We start from the raw sequence: 21,743 nt of genomic DNA on the forward strand, positions 1-21,743 counted from the left end.
ATGCTTTATCCACTAAGCCACACCGGATACAACTCCGACGCCGGTCAGAATCGTCTCAGATTAAGCTCCAACTCTTGGGTTCCCTCTAGTGGCCGCCCTCTGCACTACGTCATAGATGTCTATGAACGCAGGACCGAAGTCCACACATGTGCTGAGGTGCACTCGATATGAGTGACTAGTTGGCCGGGATCCGACGGAATAAGCGCCGTCTTAAATCACGAAGTGATTTACGCATATCATATATATTATTTTAATGTACCGAAGTACATATGATATTTCCATGCAGATATTCTGCGTCATCATACGATGAAAGAGTAATGGAACGGAGAAAAATTCTCTCCGGCGCCGGGATTTGAACCCGGGTTTTCAGCTCTACGTGCTGATGCTTTATCCACTAAGCCACACCGGATACAACTCCGACGCCGGTCTGAGACGATTCTGACCGGCATCGGAGTTGTATCCGGTGTGGCTTAGTGGATAAAGCATCAGCACGTAGAGCTGAAAACCCGGGTTCAAATCCCGGCGCCGGAGAGAATTTTTCTCCGTTCCATTACTCTTTCATCGTATGATGACGCAGAATATCTGCATGAAAATATCATATATACTTCGGTACATTAAAATAATATATTAATGTTTATAATTATGTCAGGTGAAGAATACAATGCATGCAGTTCTGCGTTGTGTAACTTTTTCCATTCTCCTGTAATTTCATCCCTCTTTGCCCCAAATATTTTCCTAAGCACCTTGTTCTCAATTGTTAGAGCGCTTAGTACGTAGAAAGAAGGACCCGGGTTCGATTCCCGGTGTAGAAGAAAATTTTTCTCCTCTAATATCAATTGTTACCATAACAGATATATTCTGTGGGACCAAAAATTAATCTTTACGTAGGGAGAATTTCCCAGTTATTGCTTGAAAATACTACCTCTAACGACATTAGAGGCCAGAACAAGAGTGGCAATGCTGTTTCTGGCAACATTTGTGTATGTATCTATGATCATATTGCAAAATTTGAAGTTAAAGAGACCCATTATGGCGGAAAACACAAAAAGTATTTGGATGTTCGTTTAAATGTCACAAAACTTGTGAGATGTTCATTAATGACAACCCTGACTTGAGAGATGTAGTCAAGTACAGTGGAATCTCTTAAGTTCGACAGAAAACAAGTTCGACATCCCATAGTTCGACTGCTTAAGTAGGAGAATTAGAAACGCTACTATAAGAGCATTAAGAAATGGATTTGCCGTTTGAATGGGAATTGGTTCTGTGTCTTGTAGTGATACTTTTGTTAAAGGAAAACATAATATTTTATTGATTAGGACATCCATATTGATCACTGATTTTAAATTAATGAACTCCTCTTCTTCTGTTTGAGAATTGTGCTATTTGTGAGACGGAACTGTCGAAACCCACTGCGGTACTAGAAGCGCATACACAAGTCTCGGGGCGGGCAGGAAATGCAAGTACAGTACTGTATTCGTTGATGAATAATCAATAAGAATTTCTATTCATTTCACCTGCCACACCCACTACTCTTATTGGACTGAACTTTCAATTCTGTTCAGTCGAACTTAGGAGATTCCATTGTACTATTTTTACTATTTTTATTTTCATGAAAACTTTGGGTATTCTTTCGGTCGGCCACAGGTTTGACATATGCAATCAATGTGAAAGCCTAATATCAAAATTGAGGGATCAAACCTTAAATGATAATTCTAAACATACTGCAACAGCAGAACTCACTGAACATAACAGGAGGGCCAAAAAGTGTCGTACTAGTATGCAAGAAGCATCTAAAAATGACGATGAAAAAACTGTCGCTTTGTGTTTTGATTATATGCAAAATTTGCCGCTCCCGAATATTCCTGTAGAAATATTTTATCTGAGACAGTTATGGGTTAACGTTTTTAGTATCCATGACTTGACACGCAATGAGTCAAAAATCTACCTTTATCATGAGGGTGAAGTTTATTAACTCTCCAGATGAGGTCTGCAGTTTTTTATTGAATTACATAGAGACTGAGATACCCAATACGGTAAAAAAAACATACTTTTTAGTGATGGTCCATGAGGACAAAACAAGAATCACACATTTGTTCGATTTGTTATGAACCTCTGTGACAAAAGGCAATTTGACAGTATCACCCACACTCGTATTCACCGTGTGACAGAAACGTTGGGGCTATAAAGTGTCTGCTGAAAAAAGTTGATCGAATTTACACTCCAGAGGAATGTATGGAGCTTATACTGAAAACCAGTAAAAGAAATCGGTTTACTATTCATAGAATTACCTCCCAAGATATCAGAAGTTTCAAAACTTGGTGGCCTCATTCATACAAAAAGCTTACTAACTCAGACGAAACCTCTGGTAGAGATGTTCCTAAAGACCAAAAGGAGAGTTTCAAGATATCGACATACAAACAGTTTTGTTACAACAAGAACACTCCTGAAAAAGTGATAGTAAAGCCAAATAACTTATTGATGGAATCATTCAATAAACTTTCACTTTGCTGAAAACAGATCTTGTTCCTGACTTATCCACCCAAATGGCCTACCCTTCAGAAAAGGTAAGTTTATAAATATAATTTATTAGGCGTACTTACCAAAATATTACTTAGGCTTACGTGGAACAATATTCCTTAATTTAAAACTTATAAAAAATGTAACATATTATATTGAACCCTAAAATATATTTTTGGATAATCTTCATTAGTGTTTCGGTCTGAGCTCTAAATTACTTCGTTATTGTTTTAGGTTCTCATCAATATCAAGAAGCTACAAGACCTAAATGCCGCATTTTACAATGGCCTACTACAGAGGATGAACGTGCTGTGGAGTTTGTTTATGAGGATTGATTAGTTCCTATTATGAGTAGGCATAGCTGATTATTTCATCCTTTTAATAAAAATTATCTTTGTATTAGCAATGTAATTTAAACCTAATTAGAAATTTAAAAAAAAATGAGTTTCATAACAAAATCCTAAACAATTCGAAAATTGACCACCTCTGTGGCGTAGAGGTCAGCATGCTGGTCCCTTACGCAGAGGGCCCGGATTCTATTCCCGGTCGTTATCTAAAGTTATAATTATTTGCTCTTAATATGTTGAGGCGAAAACTTATTTTAAACGAATAAGATTAATATTAAATAAATAACTTTTAGATAACGATAAGTTCTATTTAATAAAAACCTAACCCCCGTACGCGTGAAACTCATGTTCGGGGAGGAGAAGAATTGAACATAAAGTAGTTTAATATATCATTTCCAAGAAAATAGGGTGGCCAGTTCCTTCCCCCTCCATTGCATACATCACCGACTAGCTACATATTACACTAATCAGACTTCAGATGTACGCAAACAATTGTTCTTCCTCTGACACATATCGTCAAGTGAGATGTACTGCCTGATAATAGATGTACATATCAGCCAGAACCTCAATCATAGGATATCAAAGGATGATATTATGAAATTTCTAAATTTGTTTTCGTCACGTCTCAAATTCTGAAGAACGTTCTGCAGTGTATTTTTATTTTCCCTTTTCTCGTTAATTAGATGCACCTAAGATAGCTTGCTTTCTGTAATCGTGTATTTAAGGGGCAAAGTTGCAAAACCTGACATGACCATTTTCAGAAAATACACTCCAGATGCCTAAAACTTACATCTCTGCTATGAACAAAATATTTGCTGTGGTGAAATATTAAATATTATTTTTGTTGTATAGATTTTTATCAAATTTCACAATAGAAAAAAATTGTTTATTACAGAGGCACACATTTGTAGCACTTTCTGAAGAGTGACTTATCAGGTTTCGAAAGTTTACTCCTCATTTCTCCAAACAGCACCACAATAATTTCAAGGGAAAAATTGTCCCGGGACCGGGTATCCTTCGCTAAGCGCACGAATGCTCTACCGATTGAGCTACCCAAGTGTGCAATCTCAAGTAAAAATATATTAATGTTATGTTTTATGTTTCTTAGAAATGCAAATTTATTTGAGAATTGTTTTTTTATATTTACATAACCACAGGTAATATAATATAATAGAACCAGAACATTTTGATAACTAAGATACTGTTCTGTTTTGTCTCTTTGTCTCATTTGGACATTTATAATAGTATTTATTTCAATGATATATGTTATTCAAAGTTACGAATTCTTTCCACGCCGGCTAAATGCTATTTCGAGAATGATGAGCGAGACTCGAAGCGCACGAGACGAGACGAGACGAGACTCGAAAGACAAATGCAACGAACACAGCGAGCGAGAGCGGCAGTTAGTTTTGTTCATATCTAGTAACTTATTTAGCTATCCTACAGAGAGTTAAAAGTTGAGTGTTTTCGTAAAGAATCAGTATTTTCTCTGGACTCTGGACTAAAAATATCATACAAATGGAATAAAACATTATTTGACCGTGAACAAAATCTATGATAAAACAATTTAAGGCCTATACATCACAGTGGCTCACAGTAACTGTTCCGCAGGATCGGATTTTAGCCGATTGGATCGATTTATCCCATTCGGGCCCCGCACCTAAAAATACTATATGAAAATGCGTAGCAGATCTGGAAGTGGTACTGAAAAATGCCGAGCTAGAACAGGAAAAAGAACATGTGAATACAGGTACCATAAGAGTGGCTGATGCAGATTGTTCACATGCTTCGTGAAGAAATTGAGGCACTGAAGTCAATTCTGCCAGCAGAGATTATAAACCCATGAAAATGCTTAAGTTTCTTGCTTGCAACAATAAGTAGGCCTATACTGCATTTCCAAATTTATTTATTATCCTTCTGATTTTCCTGACACTTCCAGTGACTGAAACATTAGGGAAAATAAGTTCTTCCGAGCTCGAACTGATCAGTGCATTAAGAACGTTGGAGCAGTTTGATAAGTATTTCCATCGAATGTGAAAATAACATGAATTTAAACATAGACAAAATCCTAAAAGATTTTGCGGAAAAAAGCAAGAAATATTACTTTTTTCATATTAAAGGCAGTAATAGTAATATGCCTTTTATTATATATGCATATTCAGTGATATTTAGAATATAAAAATGTAAATCATTTCCTAATACTGGTATTCTTACTTACTTATTAACTTGCATACTTACAAATGGCTTTTAAGGAACCCTGTGGTTCATTGCCGCCCTCACATAAGCCCGCCATCGGTCCCTATCCTGTGCAAGATTAATCCACTCTCTATCATCATATCTTATCTCCCTCAAATCCATTTTAATATTATCCTCCCATCTACGTCTCGGCCTCCCCAAAGGTATTTTTCCCTCCGGCCCCCCAACTAACACTCTATACGCATTTCTGGATTCGCCCATACGTGCTACATGCCCTGCCCATCTCAAACGCCTGGATTTAATGTTTCTAATAATGTCAGGTGAAGAATACAATGCATGCAGTTCTGCGTTGTGTAACTTTCTCCATTCTCCTGTAACTTCATCCCTCTTAGCCTCAAATATTTTCCTAAGCACCTTATTCTCAAACACCCTTAATCTCTGTCTCTCTCTCAAAGTGAGACTCCAAGTTTCACAACCATATAGAACCGGTAGGCCTAATATAACCGTTTTATAAATTCTAACTTTCAGATTTTTTGACAACAGACTAGATGACAAAAGCGAATAATAACAGGCATTTCCCATATTCATTCTGCGTTTAACTTCCTCCCAAGTGTCATTTATATTTGTTACTGTTGCTACAAGATACTTGAATTTTTCCACCTCTTCGAAAGATAAATCTCCAATTTTTATACTGTATTTCCATTTCGTAGAATATTCTGGTCACGAGACATAATCATATAGTTTGTCTTTTCGGGATTTGCTTCCAAACCTATCGCTTTACTTGCTTCAAGTAAAATTTCCGTGTTTCCCTAATCGTTTGTGGATTTTTCTCCTAACATATTCACGTCATCCGCATAGACAAGAAGCTGATGTAAACCGTTCAATTCCAAATCCTCTGTGTTATCCTGAACTTTCCTAATGGCATACTCTAGCGCGAAGTTAAAAAGTAAAGGTGTTCTTAATTTTTCTTAAAAATAAATTTAATGGTTTCATTAAATCATTTCTCATTCAATAAAACAGGCGATATTATAATTATTGTATTTAGACTAGTACCTAAAAATAATCAACATGTAATTTTGTTTGTTTATTTCTACGCTTTCTTTCCAATAAATCACATACATTTTCTAAATTATTTTTTTTATTGATTTTCATTGTATAATAGTGATGTAGTTCTATAATAATTTCATTTATCGGCATTTATTCTTTAGAACTTGTCTGTAAATATGAGTGCCCCAAATAATGTTCCCAATTGAGCCTTGTAACTCTTAAGGTAGGTCCTGCCGTTTCATTATTTACAAAGGAACGACACGCTTCTTTGTCTATAATATTAAACATTATAGAAAGTCGCTCTTAATCAATTACAGCGATAAGTTTTAATGTACACGAAGAGCAGTATATTTCCTAACTATGACACGGCAAACGCTCACAGCTGATGAGCTTTTAAGCTTCGGTTACGATCTGGTTACGAAGGAACCGCATCATCGCTGAGTAAACGTGGCAACATTGCTATAAGCGATTGCGTCGCAGTCTCAGCTTGGCGCGGTCGCACACCGGCTTGCGTCAATACATGCAGCAGACAGACAAGTCTGGTGTCTGAGGCGTGTAGCAAGATAAGGAACGTTACTCGAACTATTTCTACATCTAACAAGATAGCACAATGATATACAGGCCACAGACACGTCCTTGGAGTGCTAAGACATGATTCAAGAGGCAAGGCATGTTCCTTTTGATCGCGACATGCTTCAGACCTCAGTTATTATTTCACAGTTGATTAGATAACGAATAATAAGTATGAGCGAGGAAAAAATAAATATCAGACTGATAGAAGCAGTGGAAAAGTTTCCTATTATTTATGATTATACTTTACCAGGCCATTCGAATAAGGATGATCTGGATAAAGCTTGGCACGAGGTGTCTAAGGAGGCAAATTTAAATGGTGAGTTGAGAGTTCCTTTATGAAAATACTACAGTTTGTAATTTTGTACCATGATTACATAATAATACAATATTTTAATATACCTGGTGGACAATTTAAGTCGGCAATGCGAAAGATCTAACAGAACGAAGCGTTTTAGAAAGAAATTTTTGAAGTAAAAGTTAATTAACTTTAAAAGGGAAAACAAACTGCATTATTTACATTGTACTTAGAGAATGTTTTCAAGGTCATTTGAAACGATGTAATTTTTAAAAATAGAAGTCTACAGTTGTTTAATCCTATTCCTCGTACAAAAATAAACATTGTTTGTATGAACTATTTTTTTTAATTTAGCGCGTAGTTTCATAGATATTTGAAAAGTAGAAGCTGATAAAAAAAAATCTACAATATTGATCACCCTTAAGCGCACTCTGAATTCGTTAAAATGTGTAGTCAGTTTGTTTAGTTTTTGTAATACTGATTTAGGCCTAGTTGTCTATGAAACATTATAAATTCCATTTATCAATTTTTACGTACGCGAAATTTGATCGATTTACGAACAACTCCAGAAAATATGTAGGAGTACGTTGGAAATGATTATGCGAATATTGAAATTTAAGTAGGCTAATTTTACGTAAATATCAATCTTTTCTTCAAAGAACTGGAAAGTGCATCACTTTGGGCATTTATTCAAACAATCTAATTGTACGTTACATGTTTTGTTCTTACAATAAAAATATCTATATGCTTATGATTTTTTTATAAATAATTATTGACTCACTTTTCAAATATCTGTGAAACTAAGTGCTAAATTGAAAAATAATTTATACAAAAACTGTTAATTTCTGTACGAGGAATTGAATTAAAAAATAAAAACTATAAGCTTCCATTAAAAAAAAATAGATTGACTTTCAAATGATCTTGAAAACGTCCTCCAAATACAACATAAATAATGCAAATTGCTTTCCCCCTTAAAATCAATTAACTTTTATTTCAAACATTTCTTTCTAAAATGCTTCGTGTTTTTAGATCTTTCACTTTCTCAACTTATATGGTCTACCCGGTAGCCTATGTGTGAGTGTAATTGTAATTGTGCATGTTAAAATTTCATTGCAATATATCTACCGGCATAGTAAATTATCTAATAAATAATAATATGTTTGGCAAAGCATTAGTAAGTTCTAAGTGTAAAATTACTTTAAGCATTGTCAATAATTAACTTTTATTTCCATCAACACAATAATTCCAAATGCATTTTACAGTATTAATTAAAATTAATATAATCAACATTTCAACTCAACAATTTCAAAATAGAAACTTTTTAACAATTGACTGTTCTACTCAACAATTTCAAAATTTATTAATGGAATTATTGAAAATTTTTGTCCGCTCCACCCATTCTTCATCATATGGTAATGCAGAATTCCTGCACGGAAATATCATATGTAGGCCTATATCGGTACATCACAATAATATAAATTATTGGAGCCTATGTCTTCTATCTTGGTGTCATTATGAACAACAATAATTCTATTACACAGTGAGCTTAAGGTACTTGGCCATGGTGCAAGTCAAATTGCATGCAATGTTGAGCTGTGCAAGAAAAGTTGAATTGCACAATGTAAACAACCGTGCAACTTGAAAAAATTGCATATCACATATTTATATACATATATTATATTATGTGCACCAAATATCGACATAAAAACTCTCAACGTATACCAGTACAGTTCACTGATATAATCCAGAATGTTCTATGGCATTGAGATACGGGGGCACTATAATAATAGCTGGAAAAAGAGCATTGATATAATAACAAGATAGGCCTAAATATTGTACTGTAATAGTATTTTACGATACAAGGTTGGAAAGTGCTTTTTACAAAATCGAGAAAAAGTTTGAAAAACGAGCTCAGCGAGTTTTTCAGTTTCCGAAATTTTGTAATGCACTTCACAAACGTGTATTGTACAACTTTTTTGCACGACCTTATTTTTAAAATTGTAAATACAATATATTTATATTTTGCATTGAAAATGTGGAGCAATATTAATCCAAAGCCTTCGCAAAACTGCACTGTAATGGTAACTAAGTAACAATAAGTGCACTATAATGAGTCTATTTCAGTATAGTTTTATATTATAAAGAATGGTTTCCCTAGCAACAAGTTTCTATGTGGGAATTCCAACTTTCAAGGCCTAACAACAATAGCTGTAAATACAACAACAAAAAAATACGATCGTGCAAAAAACCGAGTTCTACAACTTCACAATTCGGCTCCCAGGAGGGCAGCAATATTGGAATGTAGTACAATGTAGCAGTAGGGGAGAAATTATGGTAAGAATAGCAAAATTTTGGTTTGGAACTTTAAAAAGTGGAAGGAAACAAAATTGTTAAGGTTTGTTAGATATTTGTTAACAAATGGCAATAAAATAAATTAGGCTAGCACTTTAAAAAATGAACTTGAGAAGATCTTACGAAAGCTGAGGCCTGAGGTCCAAGTTACCTTGAATTTTAATCACTATCATTAACTGTTTAAGCAATTGCTAACTAATGTTAAAAAAGACACAAAATACCAATAATCATAATATGCTTTGTAATAGTAGTAATAGTAATTTATTCACCATAAAGATCTTTACAAATCATGGCTTCGTCAATCTTATTTCTAAGTCTTAATCTAGTTTCTGATTATACTATAGATATATTTATGAATTTGTAGCTTTGTGATTGCAGGACATCTGCTGACATGATTTAAGAAGAACTGTATCGAAGATTGTATAAAAATAATATTAATAATAATAATAATAATAATAATAATGCCAACAACAACAATGATAATAATAATAATAATAAAATGTGTCTCATTGAAACATACAGCAGAGTCCGTATAGGTCAGTTTCTATCTGATGCTTTTCCAATTCACTGCGGGCTAAAGCAGGGAGATGCACTGTCACCTTTACCTTTTAACTTCGCTCTAGAATATGCCATTAGGAAAGTTCAGGATAACAGGCAGGGTTTGGAATTGAACGGGTTACATCAGCTTCTTGTCTATGCTGATGACGTGAATATGTTAGGAGAAAATACACAAACGATTAGGGAAAACACCGGAATTTTACTTGAAGCAAGTAAAGCGATCGGTTTGGAAGTAAATCTCGAAAAACGAAGTATATGATTATGTCTCGTAACCAGAATATTGTACGAAATGGAAATATAAAAATTGGAGATTTATCCTTCGAAGAGGTGGAAAAATTCAAATACCTTGGAGCAACAGTAACAAATATAAATGACACTCGGAAGGAAATTAAACGCAGAATAAATATGGGAAATGCGTGTTATTATTCGGTTGAGAAGCTCTTATCATCCAGTCTGCTGTCCAAAAATCTGAAAGTTAGAATTTATAAAACAGTTATATTACCGGTTCTTCTGTATGGTTGTGAAACTTGGACTCTCACTCTGAGAGAGGAACATAGGTTAAGGGTGTTTGAGAATAAGGTGCTTAGGAAAATATTTGGGGCTAAGCGGGATGAAGCTACAGGAGAATGGAGAAAGTTACACAACATAGAACTGCACGCATTGTATTCTTCACCTAACATAATTAGGAACTTAAAATCCAGACGTTTGAGATGGGCAGGGCATGTAGCACGTATGGGCGAATCCAGAAATGCATATAGAGTTTCAGTTGGGAGACCGGAGGGAAAAAGACCTTTAGGGAGGCCGAGACGTAAATGGGAGGATAATATTAAAATGGATTTGAGGGAGGTGGGGTGTGATGATAGAGACTGGATTAATCTTGCACAGGATAGGGACCGATGGCGGGCTTATGTGAGGGCGGCAATGAACCTTCGGGTTCCTTAAAAGCCATTTGTAAGTAAGTAATAATAATAATAATAATAATGTTAACAGCAATAACGACCTATATGCCTTCACAATTACACATTAGTAGGCACTTTCATGCAAGGTCTAAAGACATAAATTCCTCTACAGTATATGGCATATGATGCAGCAGCAACCTGTTGACTATGCTTTTAAACTTCTTTTGTTTACTACTTATTATGGAGCTTGGAATTTTATTATACATATTTATGCCTCTATGTAAAATACTTTTAAGACTTCTGGTAATTCTATGAGTGGACAGATGGATATGACTTGATGTTCTTGTTTGATACATGTGATAGTCTGAATTCAATTTGAATTTTGCTTTGTTTTTATGAATGAAAGACACTATTTCTAGAATGTATATACAAGGTACTGGCAGAATTTTGAGTTCCCTAAAAATTTCTTCTGTACTATACAGTAATGCAATAGCAGGCCTAAATTCAGTTTATAAAAATTGTAGCCTATACAATTCACAAATAATTTAAAAAAACTGTCATGCTAATTGTAGTAATGCTTTGTAATGTTACTTGCAATAATGGAAGTAAACGGTCATTTAGAACAACTTAATTTATACTGTGACAATAATGATTTAAAAACAGCTGTCTTTAACGATATCACCTCTTGCAACAATTACATTTGTAACTCGTTTCATGATTTCAAATGTATTCATTTAAACATACGTAGCATAAATAGAAATTTCCTGGAATTATGTGCATTATTACAAAGCTTCACTTATGATTTTGACATAATTTTAACGGAAACTTGGTTATGTCACGATTTTGGCTATGATATTAATGGATACAATAAATTGGTAAAAGTTAATAAATAGAATAAATGCGATGGAATAGTAATATACTTTAAAAATAGCATTGATATTAGTGTAATAGAAGCTGAAATTGAGCACTGTAATTCATTTCATTTTAAGATTAAGCTTGGTAAGAGTCAAATTTTTTTACCGCCATTTATAGATCCCCTAAAAACAATAAAAATGATTTCATAGACAATTTAGAGCAGTATTTATCCAATTTAGAAGGTTGTCACAACCATATTATTGTTGGAGACATAAACATAGACATATTAGAAAATAGTATAGATTTAATTGGCAGTAAATATATTAATGTTCTCCATGAATATGGTTTTGTAACTTATTTAAATGCCATCACTAGGCCTTCAATAATTTCTGGCACATGCATCGACCATATATTTCTAAAAACTCAAAATAATTATAGCTTCATACCTGGCGTTCTATCTAGTGCTATTACCGATCATTATATTGTTTTTAGTTTATTAAAAATGTCTAACAATGAATACAATTCCAGGCCGTCTGTTACTCTCTCATCACAAAATATGCAACAAATTAATTATCCTGATTTGATTACAGATTTTCTAAAAGAAACCTGGGAATCGGTCTATAATTGTAATGATGCCAATGCCTGTTTCCAAATTTTCTACAATTTAATCATAAAGTATATAGATAAAAATACTATTATAAACAGTAATCAGAAAATTTCTAATAAATCCAAGAAAATAAAACCCTGGATCACGGCCGGCATTATTAATTCTATTCGAACAAGAGACAAACTTGCTTTAAAAGTTAAAAAGAATCCAAGTAACGTACAACTAAAAAATTACTACTGAGCATATACAAATATGTTAACTCTTATCATTCGAAAAACGAAAATTAAATATTATGAATCCAAATTTGATAGATACAAAATTAACCTAAAAAATTTTGGCAAGTTATAAATGAAGCTACAGATGTAAATGTACAAAATAAACAGCCAATCAAGGAGTTAAAAAACGATACGGGTGAAATATTAAATTGCAGAAAAGAGATTGCAAACGAATTTAATAATTATTTTTCAGAGATAGGACACAAAGTTACTTCTAACATTAATAAGTCAAATTTTAATTCTTCTCTACAAAATGAGACACAAGATGAACATTTAGCTTCCTCCATGTTTCTTTTCCCTGTAACTGAAGATGAAATTATTAATTGATGAACTAGTGGACTTACTCATGTTAAATATGTAATATTCGTCCGGCTTACATATTTAACACGAGTAAGTCCACTAGTTCATCAATTAATTATATTCAAGTGTTAAAAGTGGTGTATGCAAGATTCAAAAATGGATGAAATTATTATTTTGGTTAAGAAATTAAAAAATAATGTTGCTCCTGGTATAGATGGAATTAAGAATAATACTTTCAAAATTATTATCAAATATATATTAAAACCCATGGTTCATATTTTTAACTTCTGTTTTGTGCAAGGTATATTCCCAGATGTTTTGAAATGTGCCATAGTAATTCCAATATACAAATCTGGAGATAAAAATAATTTAAATAACTATAGACCTATATCTTTACTTCCAACATTTTCCAAATTGCTTGAAAAATGTTTAAAGAATAGATTAATAAATTATTTAGAAAAACATAAAATCCTCTCTAAAAATCAGTTTGGTTTCCGCAATATATCTAAATCAACTTTAGTTCCTTTTTCGTTAACAGCTGCCAGTGTTCAAAATTTAAAATTTAGCGATGAATATAGACTAATAATACACAGTGAAAATTGTTTAGATCCCAAAAGTTGTAAATGTCCACCATTGAAAGAAGCCACGTATGTCAAATATCAGGGTATCATTATTGATCAGAATTTAAAATGACCTCATCACATTACTTATCTTTGTAAGAGGCTTCGTAAAACAATTTATAAATTCGTTAATCTTCGATGCTACTTACCCATTAGAGTTCTACGAAATGTTTATTTGGCCATTATTCAGTCTATCATTCAATATGGTATAATTGTTTGGGGTGGAAGTACAAAAATTAATCTTAGTCCGTTAAATTTACTACAAAAACGAATAATTAAAATTTGTTTGAAGAAACGTTTCGATTATCCAACTAAATTAATTTATTCTGAATTTAATGTATTTAATATTGAACAAATTTATAAGTATACGCTGTTTAAATTTTATCATAAAAATCGTAATAAGTTTGTATTACAGACACACAATTATGGCACAAGACGAAATATTAATTCAACATTAGTAGAACCTAAATGTCTCACATCTGCTGGTCTAAAGCATAGCATTAATTTTGGCCCTCGGTTGTACAATGCTTTAACTAAATTACACCCAGAACTTCTAATATGTAACCCACTAACATATAACAAGAAAATTAGAAACGTGTTAATATCTTCAAGTTGATTAAATAAATTTATAGCCTATGTCTAAGAATTAATCAACCTATATTATATTTGTATTCTATAATTTTGAAATATATATTAAGTTAGTCCTATTTCCACGTGCGATATTATTCTTCTCTAGTGTTAATATTATATTATATAATTCCATTGCCGCTGTAATTATATTTTAGTTCCTATTTTATTTTACTTATTTATTTATATTATTATTATTTTTTTATTTTAATATTATATCTGAACTGCGACCGAGCACGAGCGCTGCTCATTAGGTCTCAAATTTTGTTAATACTACTGTATCTTCTTTTTATATTGCTTGTATTATTTTATTTGTATTTTTCTTGTTTGTTTTGTAATTATATTCTTTATTCTGTATATTTAAATTTAAATAAAAATAAATAAATAAGTTGCCCACTTTTCCCTAGAAAACCGTAACTTTGTTGGATAATTTAAGTACCTACTTAGCAAAAAACTATTTCAGTAGTTTTTTAATATAAATCCTACGTAATAAACTTACAATAAAATAACCTGCTAATTAGTAATTTAGTGTGAGTTTTGGATATGTACAGATCCAGAAACAAAATACTGGCCACCTGAATTTTGTTTCTGGGTCTGTAGGTTCTCTCAAATTAAGTGCATTTTTCTTGTGATAAGCATCATACCTTGAGACTCGACCTCATCCTGTCCCTTACTGGCATTCTAAAAATATGGCAACTCTAACAGAACATGTACATTTATATTTTTCCCTAGAAAACAGTAATTTTGTTGGATAATTTAAGTAGCACAAAATAATTTCAGTAGTTTTTTAAATATAAATCTCACGTAATAAACTTAGAATACAATAACCTGGTAATTAGTACTTCAGTGTGAGTGGTTTTAGATGCTGTAAACTGGGGTTACTTTGAAGATTTTTCAGAAAATCATATTTAGGTTTCTACATGCTGCACTTGTTATAGATGGAGGTAAATTATCATAAAATCATTCTCATACCAAATTTATCTCCATCTGTAACAAGTGCAGCATGTAGAAACCTAAATAGGATTGTCTGAAAAAATGTTCAAAGTATCCTCTCTGTTCAAAGTAACCCCAGTTTACAGTACATGTGCATTTTTCTTGTGATAAGCATCATACCTCAAGACTCGACCTCATCCTTTCCATTACTGCATTCTAAAAACATGGTAACTCTAACAGTATATGTACATTTGTTTTTCAGTGGGCACTTGCAAAGAAAAATGGAGGAGTGTAAGAAATTGTTGGGCACGGCATTTAAGGAATATTCCTGCCAGTGGCTCTGCAGCCAAAACCAGGAAACCTTACTATCTTGCAGACTACTTGATCTTTCTTACGCCATTCACTAAATTAAGAAGGTACGATCAATGTCACATTTAATTTCATGTAATAATTCAATTTAATTTTGAGAGAGAAGGAACATATTATGGCTTCATGAAATTGTTTTATAATAATTGTTATTGCAAAGACTGAAGGACATTTTAAAAATAGCTTCTTTTTCAACTCTAGCCAGTCTGGAAATTTTGAGTTTTCTCAAATGATCGAAGACCCTTCCTCACCCAGTGATGAATTGTCCATTAAAGAAGAGGCACCCATTCACGAGGAAGAAGAAATCGATCACCAAAATGGAGAAAGTAATGTTGGTAGTGAAGTTATGCCACCACCACCACCTTCGTGCAGTAAAAAACAAGCGAAAACTAGAAAAACAGCTGATGTCTTTGATCAAACTTTTGAAACATATTCAGGGGAGTCAAAGAAAAAGAAATGCCCTGAGAATGAGCTGGATAATCCAGATTTGCTTTTCCTTAGAAGCCTTTTACCTGAAATGTCAAAACTGACACCTGCTCAGAAAAGTCACTTCAAAATTAGTATTCTACAACATTTGAACAGCTTATTGTACAGTTCATCTTCTAGTGTTTCATGTCCTCCCAGTGAGTTCTATTGCTCCTCTGCCTCTTCATATGTTCAAAATATGAACGCAGCCCATTCCAGCTCGTCTTCAATTGCTTCCACACCACATCCTTCCCCAAGTGATGGAAATGTATACGAGAATTCTGATCCTAATTTTATTAATATTCCAAGACAATTTTCGTAACTTTTGGGTTTGGCATTCATATATGATGTCATTCACGATTTAGTATGACCTGTCAATGATTACAAAATAATAAATTAGGGTTAAATGTATATGGAGTAAGTGAACTATGTAAAATATATCATACTGCTGTTACAGTAATATTGAAATAAATAATTTTTAAACTTATTTTGCAGAAAATTGTTAAAACTGTTTTCTGTAAATATATTAGAAGTTCGCTACTTACCATAATGTAATTAACAGCCGTTCATCAGCCCTCACAGCCTTTCTATAATTTTGTGTCAATCTTCCTGAAGAGAGATGATGTCAATTGAAGAAGTTCTTGACCAGGTATGTATGTAATATAGCTCAGAATGAAACTGTTACAACTCAAAAAATTCATGCTCTACCGACTGAGCTACCCAGGAACTTCGCCCGACACAGTCTCAATTTTTCCCTTTACATCCACATATCTCGAGTGGGCTGACAAGATGCCAGAAACCCACATTGAGTGCACACAAACTCTGTATGATTTGAAATTATGGTTTTCTGTTAATGTACCTACAGTAACATATGTATTGTGCAAATCTAGCTTCCACCTGTGAAGCAGATTTGAATAATTTCAAGGGAGCTTTACCTGAAATCTATATTTGCATAATACACTGGCGACAAAAAATTTGGGACACTTGAATTTTACTTTGTAAATGTATCCAATAGGTCACCAATATGTTTTAAATCGTGATTAATAAGATTATAATCTTACTATAAAATAAAATAAAATGAACATGACTTCATAACACCAAAAATTACCAATAATAATGCCAATTGTTATCACACTCTGCATAAGCAAAATTTTGTTCAAATCTAGATTGTGATGTTATTGTTGGTAATTGTTGGTGGTATGAAGTTATAACCATTTCCGTTTTCAGTCTATGTTACGTTTGTAATCGTATAATTAAATTAATCACCATTTAAAACGTATTGGTGATATTTTAAATACAAAGTAAAATTCAAGTGTCCAAAATTTAAATTTTTTGTCCACCAGTGTATATACGTTACTGTAGATAAGTTAACAGAAAACCACAATTTCAAGCCACACAGAGTTTGTGTGCACTCAATCTCGGTTTCTGGCATCTTGTCAGCCCACTTGAGGTATATGGATATAAAGGGAAAAATTGAGACATGTCAGATGAAGTTCCTGAGTAGCTCAGTCGGTAGAGCATTGGCGCGCTCAGCCAAAGGTCCCGGGATCGTATTTTAATTCCTCAGATTGTGAAAAAACAGAAGTGAACGGCAATCTAACAGAAATGTTAAAAATATTTTTTATAGGCCATGTCGATATCCATCCACAGAAATCGTAAAAAAATCTGCTACAGTACAGCCATATAAATATGGAATGATTTTTCCTATCCTTGTCTACATAAAAAAGTAATGTACATATTATTTATATATTTTAAGAAACCTCTTCCTTACCAACATTTGTATCAACGATAATTGGTTTCGGAGCCAACAAGGGTGATTATTACCAGTACACTACCGAGAACACAATGAAATAAAATCTTGAAGTAAACTTCTTTAGCACCACAATAGTCTCCCCTTTATTTGTATGTAAAAGTAAGAAAACAGTTGAGTATTTTCTGAGTACAGTTATTTTACTAATGAATGTCTTAAATGAGGACAGAAAGTGACTACTACAGTAGTTCAGACCTTGAAAGCAGAGAGTCATTACTGCGAAGTGTGAACTCTCCATTTTAAAGCTAACAATACTGAAACTTGTAATATTACAATCCACATTACTAATGCTAACACATCATATTCATAAACTGCATCTTCCATACTAAACTGCTCCAGAAATTTGAGTGGCGATTTGAAATAACAATAAATTTCTGGACACTTCATGTTGGGTCTATTATAACCATAAATACACTGCATTGCACCTTCAAATGTGTACCTGAAGTAGCTGATGTCAGTTAACCACTTCAGCCAAATAGGTACATTTTTCAGAATCACAAAGAAACCGGAAAATAGCATCAGTGCAACATTTGTACAGGGAATCAAGAACATTCCCATCTGAAAAAAAAATGTTCAGTATTAATCATCTTTTCGTATTATAATCTATTTTGTGGAATTCAGATATCTTGGAGCAACAATAACAAATATAAACGACACTCGGGAGGAAATTAAACACAGAATAAATATGGAAAAAGCCTGTTATTATTCGGTTGTGAAGCTTTTGTCATCTAGTCTGCTGTCAAAAAAATGAAAGTTAGAATTTATAAAACAGTTATATTACAAGTTGTTCTGTATGGTTGTGAAACTTGAACTCTCACTTTGAGAGAGGAACAGAGATTAAGAGTATTTGAGAATAAGATTCTTAGGAAAATTTTTGGGGCTAAGAGGGATGAAGTTACAGGAGAATGGAGAAAGTTATACAACACAGAACTGCATGCATTGTATTCTTCACCTGACATAATTAGGAACATTAAATTCAGACATTTGAGATGGGCAGGGCACGTAGCAAGTATGGGCGAATTCAGAAATGCATATATATAGTGTTAGTTGGGAGGCTGGAGGGAAAAAGACCTTTGGGGAGGCCGAGACGTAGATGGGAGGATAATATTAAAATGGGTTTGAGGGAGGTAGGATGTGATGGTAGGGACTGGATTAATCTTGCTCAGGATAGGAACTGATGGCAGGCTTATGTGAGGACAGCCATTTGTAAGTAAGTAATCTATTTTGTGGAGCAAAGTGTGTAAAAGTAGTATTTTAATAGGTACCGTATTTTAAATTTGGGAGTTCAGATAATACTGATTTTTCTTAACATATTGCCATTATTAGTAAAAGGGGAAAGTGGTGAGATTTGATCCTACCCCAATTGTGGAAAATTTAGTTTCTGGTATTTTAAATTTTAATTTTGCCTGCATTAGTTTCTTCCCTTCATTTTTAGTATTTTGAGTAACACCACATGAGAACAAAGATTATTTCTGGCTTTGAAGAACAAAGAAATTGTTTGCTACTTTCTACATTTTTTTTTTTTTTTTTTTTGGTAAGTGAATTATCCATTTTATGTTGTAAATAATCAATCAATCTTCTTAATGTATCCAGCTGTTTGCTGACAACATAAAGTCCACTATAGTCCACTGTAGTCTATTCAGTTGTTGTTTTATGTTGTAAATAACTATAAACTGAAATATATGATATAATTTATGGCTTTTAAGAAGTTAAATGCAAGTGGAATTCTGAAAATATGTTGAGGTTAAACATTACCCACATGTGTGTGTTTTTTTTTTTTTTTTTTTTTTTTTTTTTTTTTTTTTTTTTTTGAGACAAAGAGGCAAATATAATACCAAAAGGATTGAAGTATGGTGTCAGTCCAATGCAGAAGCAAAATCCTTGCGGAGAGACTTGATCCACTCCAGTATGAGAGATTTGATTCAGGATCAAGTATCTTCAATGTATCTTAAACAAAAAGGATTTTTCTGATAATGTGTACTCTTGAAGGTATGGGTCGTGTATACGAAACTATCAATGCTAGAAACATGGAGCTTGCGGTGAAAAGTTGTCTTGACGGAAATACCTTCAGAGGTGCTGCAAAAGAGTTTCAGGTTCCTGTAATAACTTTAAACGTTATGTTCGGAAGCAAAAACACAAGAAAATGAAATATACTCCAACGTATAACAAAGTTCAGGTGTTTTCTTCTGAAGAAGAACTTAAATTGAGCAAGTACTGGTATTTAAAAGTAGCGAGCAAATTACACCACGTATTGACATCAAGGAATGTTTGCTCACTTGCATATCAGTATGCTAAAGAAAATAGCAAAAGGTTGGTAAGGCAGGGTATGATTGGTTTAGAGTAAGGTGACCAGATTTCCAAAATAAAAAAACGGGACACTTATTAAAGTTGACATGAATCAACATTTTAACTAAACATTCATTACCCATATTACTTGTGTTTATACGAGTGTTATACCAGTATGTCATGAGCAATAAGGTCCAGTTTTATTTATTTTAAAGTAATAAATACTACACTGTTTTTTGCCTTGCTACTAATGGCTCCTCTAGACGTATTGACATCATAGCGTATTCCCAGACTACCAAGAAAGGATATATAATTGATCCTACCATAAGGATTGAAACGGGGAGTAGCCAGCTGGAGGATGTCAATAAAGAAAAGATCAACATTTATCTGCCAACAGTTGATTACTTCAAAGCAAAATACCAGCTTGAAGACATTGAGGTGATTGGTCTTCTTATTGGAGCTCTGATGTGATTCCCAAGTTCTTTGAAAACTTCAGGAAGACTTTTGAACTACCACAGACACTGCTGACATCATAACTTCAGTTTTGAAACGATCTTGCCAAATTCTGAGTCATCATATTCACTCTGTTTAATTTTTTTTTCTTCACTTTATAATTCATATATGTTTATTTTAATTTTCTTTCAACAAAATTTATGTATTCATTTAATATTGTAAAATTCATGTAGGAGAGTATACCGAGTCCTTCTGGGCTACCTCCAATGGGAGGCAGTTAACAATTTATTTATTTAGGCTATAATAATTATGCAAGTACACAATAGAGTAACATGGATACTTGGCTTAAGTCAATGTTGACAGTTTTTTATATTGCAACTTGTCTGGATTAATTAGGTTAACTTATTTGTTTAAAAATACTTCAGGTTAATTGAACAGGAAGTCGCAGGTTCGATTCCCGCTCGAGGTTGTGAAATTTTTCTTTCATACCATGGCATGATTGTGACTATTTAAATTCATTAATATGTCACATCAACGGACGTGTATACGTCACCAAACATCGTAAGATGAAGATTACATTTGTAAAGTTTCTTTCAAGCCATAAGCAGTGCTGACTAGATCAGACGCTATGGACAGTACTCTATAACAGAGTCGCCAGTATGAAAGGATAATTCCAAGCCTTTGGCGTGAGATGAACTCGATAGCTCAGTGGTAGAGCACCTGACCGGAAAACAGGAAGTCGCAGGTTCGATTCCCGCTCGAGGTTGTGAAATTTTTCTTTCATACCATGGCATGATTGTGACTATAATAGTATTTAAATTCATTAATATGTCACATCAACGGACGTGTATACGTCACCAAACATCGTAAGATGAAGATTACATCTGAACTTGTTTCATAACAACATTTTTTCCCTCATATTACCTTTTAACTATTTTAACATTCTCTATGAAAATCAACCGTACAATCTGCATCATATTTCTTTGACAAGTAAATTTGCTCTAGAAGTGTTGGCTTTTCTTTTGTAAAACTATACAAGTCCATACAAGACACATTTTTTAAATGCCATTTTGTGATTAACATGGCCTTTATGGTTTTAACTGAAAACCGATTCTTTCGTCACACCAAATTGAATTCATCAATGAAAACACTTTTTATGATGATGCATTAGTGCCAGGTATTCCTAACGCAAAACTTACAATCTGAATTATGTTTGTAGAACTAATGTATTTGTCTTTCATAATAAAATAAAAAAAGAACTATTTTAACAATAATTTAGAGAAATGGGCCGCCATTTAAAAAAATGGGCCATTTGGCATCCCGAGCATACTTTTCTCGGGACAGGGGACAAGAGGCTGAAAA

The 21,743-nt window shown here is 33.3% G+C and overlaps 2 protein-coding genes across 10 annotated transcripts in view; one reads left to right on the plus strand and one right to left on the minus strand.

The window, feature by feature from the left end:
• The window catches only part of LOC138703123 (ATP-binding cassette sub-family G member 1-like), a 166,912-nt gene that overhangs the window by 47,471 nt on the left and 97,698 nt on the right, over nucleotides 1-21,743 (minus strand). For 5 of the 9 annotated variants that reach the window (XM_069830719.1, XM_069830728.1, XM_069830721.1 and 2 more), the window contains one exon: nucleotides 17,697-18,200. The exons of 2 other annotated variants lie outside the window; for them this stretch is intronic. In XM_069830719.1, the coding sequence (XP_069686820.1) occupies nucleotides 17,856-18,200 (345 nt within the window). In that variant the 3' untranslated portion in view covers nucleotides 17,697-17,855. Of the gene's footprint in view, nucleotides 1-17,696; nucleotides 18,201-21,743 lie in introns of those variants that run through there. 2 more of the 9 variants (XM_069830723.1, XM_069830722.1) reach the window with 1 other exon arrangement.
• Nucleotides 6,598-16,781, plus strand: LOC138703124 (uncharacterized). Its single transcript, XM_069830729.1, has 3 exons — nucleotides 6,598-6,996; nucleotides 15,264-15,417; nucleotides 15,569-16,781. The coding sequence occupies exons 1-3, from the start codon at nucleotides 6,852-6,854 to the stop codon at nucleotides 16,152-16,154; spliced, it is 885 nt and encodes a 294-aa protein (XP_069686830.1). The 5' UTR covers nucleotides 6,598-6,851; the 3' UTR covers nucleotides 16,155-16,781.

This window comes from Periplaneta americana, chromosome 7 (genome assembly GCF_040183065.1).
Source record: "Periplaneta americana isolate PAMFEO1 chromosome 7, P.americana_PAMFEO1_priV1, whole genome shotgun sequence".
In the NCBI taxonomy this organism is placed as follows: domain Eukaryota; kingdom Metazoa; phylum Arthropoda; class Insecta; order Blattodea; family Blattidae; genus Periplaneta; species Periplaneta americana.

Bases quoted from the DNA above. Each gene is read 5' to 3' on its own strand.
- LOC138703124 (XM_069830729.1), top strand. From the start codon at position 6,852: ATGAGCGAGGAAAAAATAAATATCAGACTGATAGAAGCAGTGGAAAAG. The intron at 6,997-15,263 runs GTGAGTTGAGAG...TTTGTTTTTCAG, and splicing joins TAAGGAGGCAAATTTAAATG to TGGGCACTTGCAAAGAAAAA. The intron at 15,418-15,568 runs GTACGATCAATG...TTTCAACTCTAG, and splicing joins CCATTCACTAAATTAAGAAG to CCAGTCTGGAAATTTTGAGT.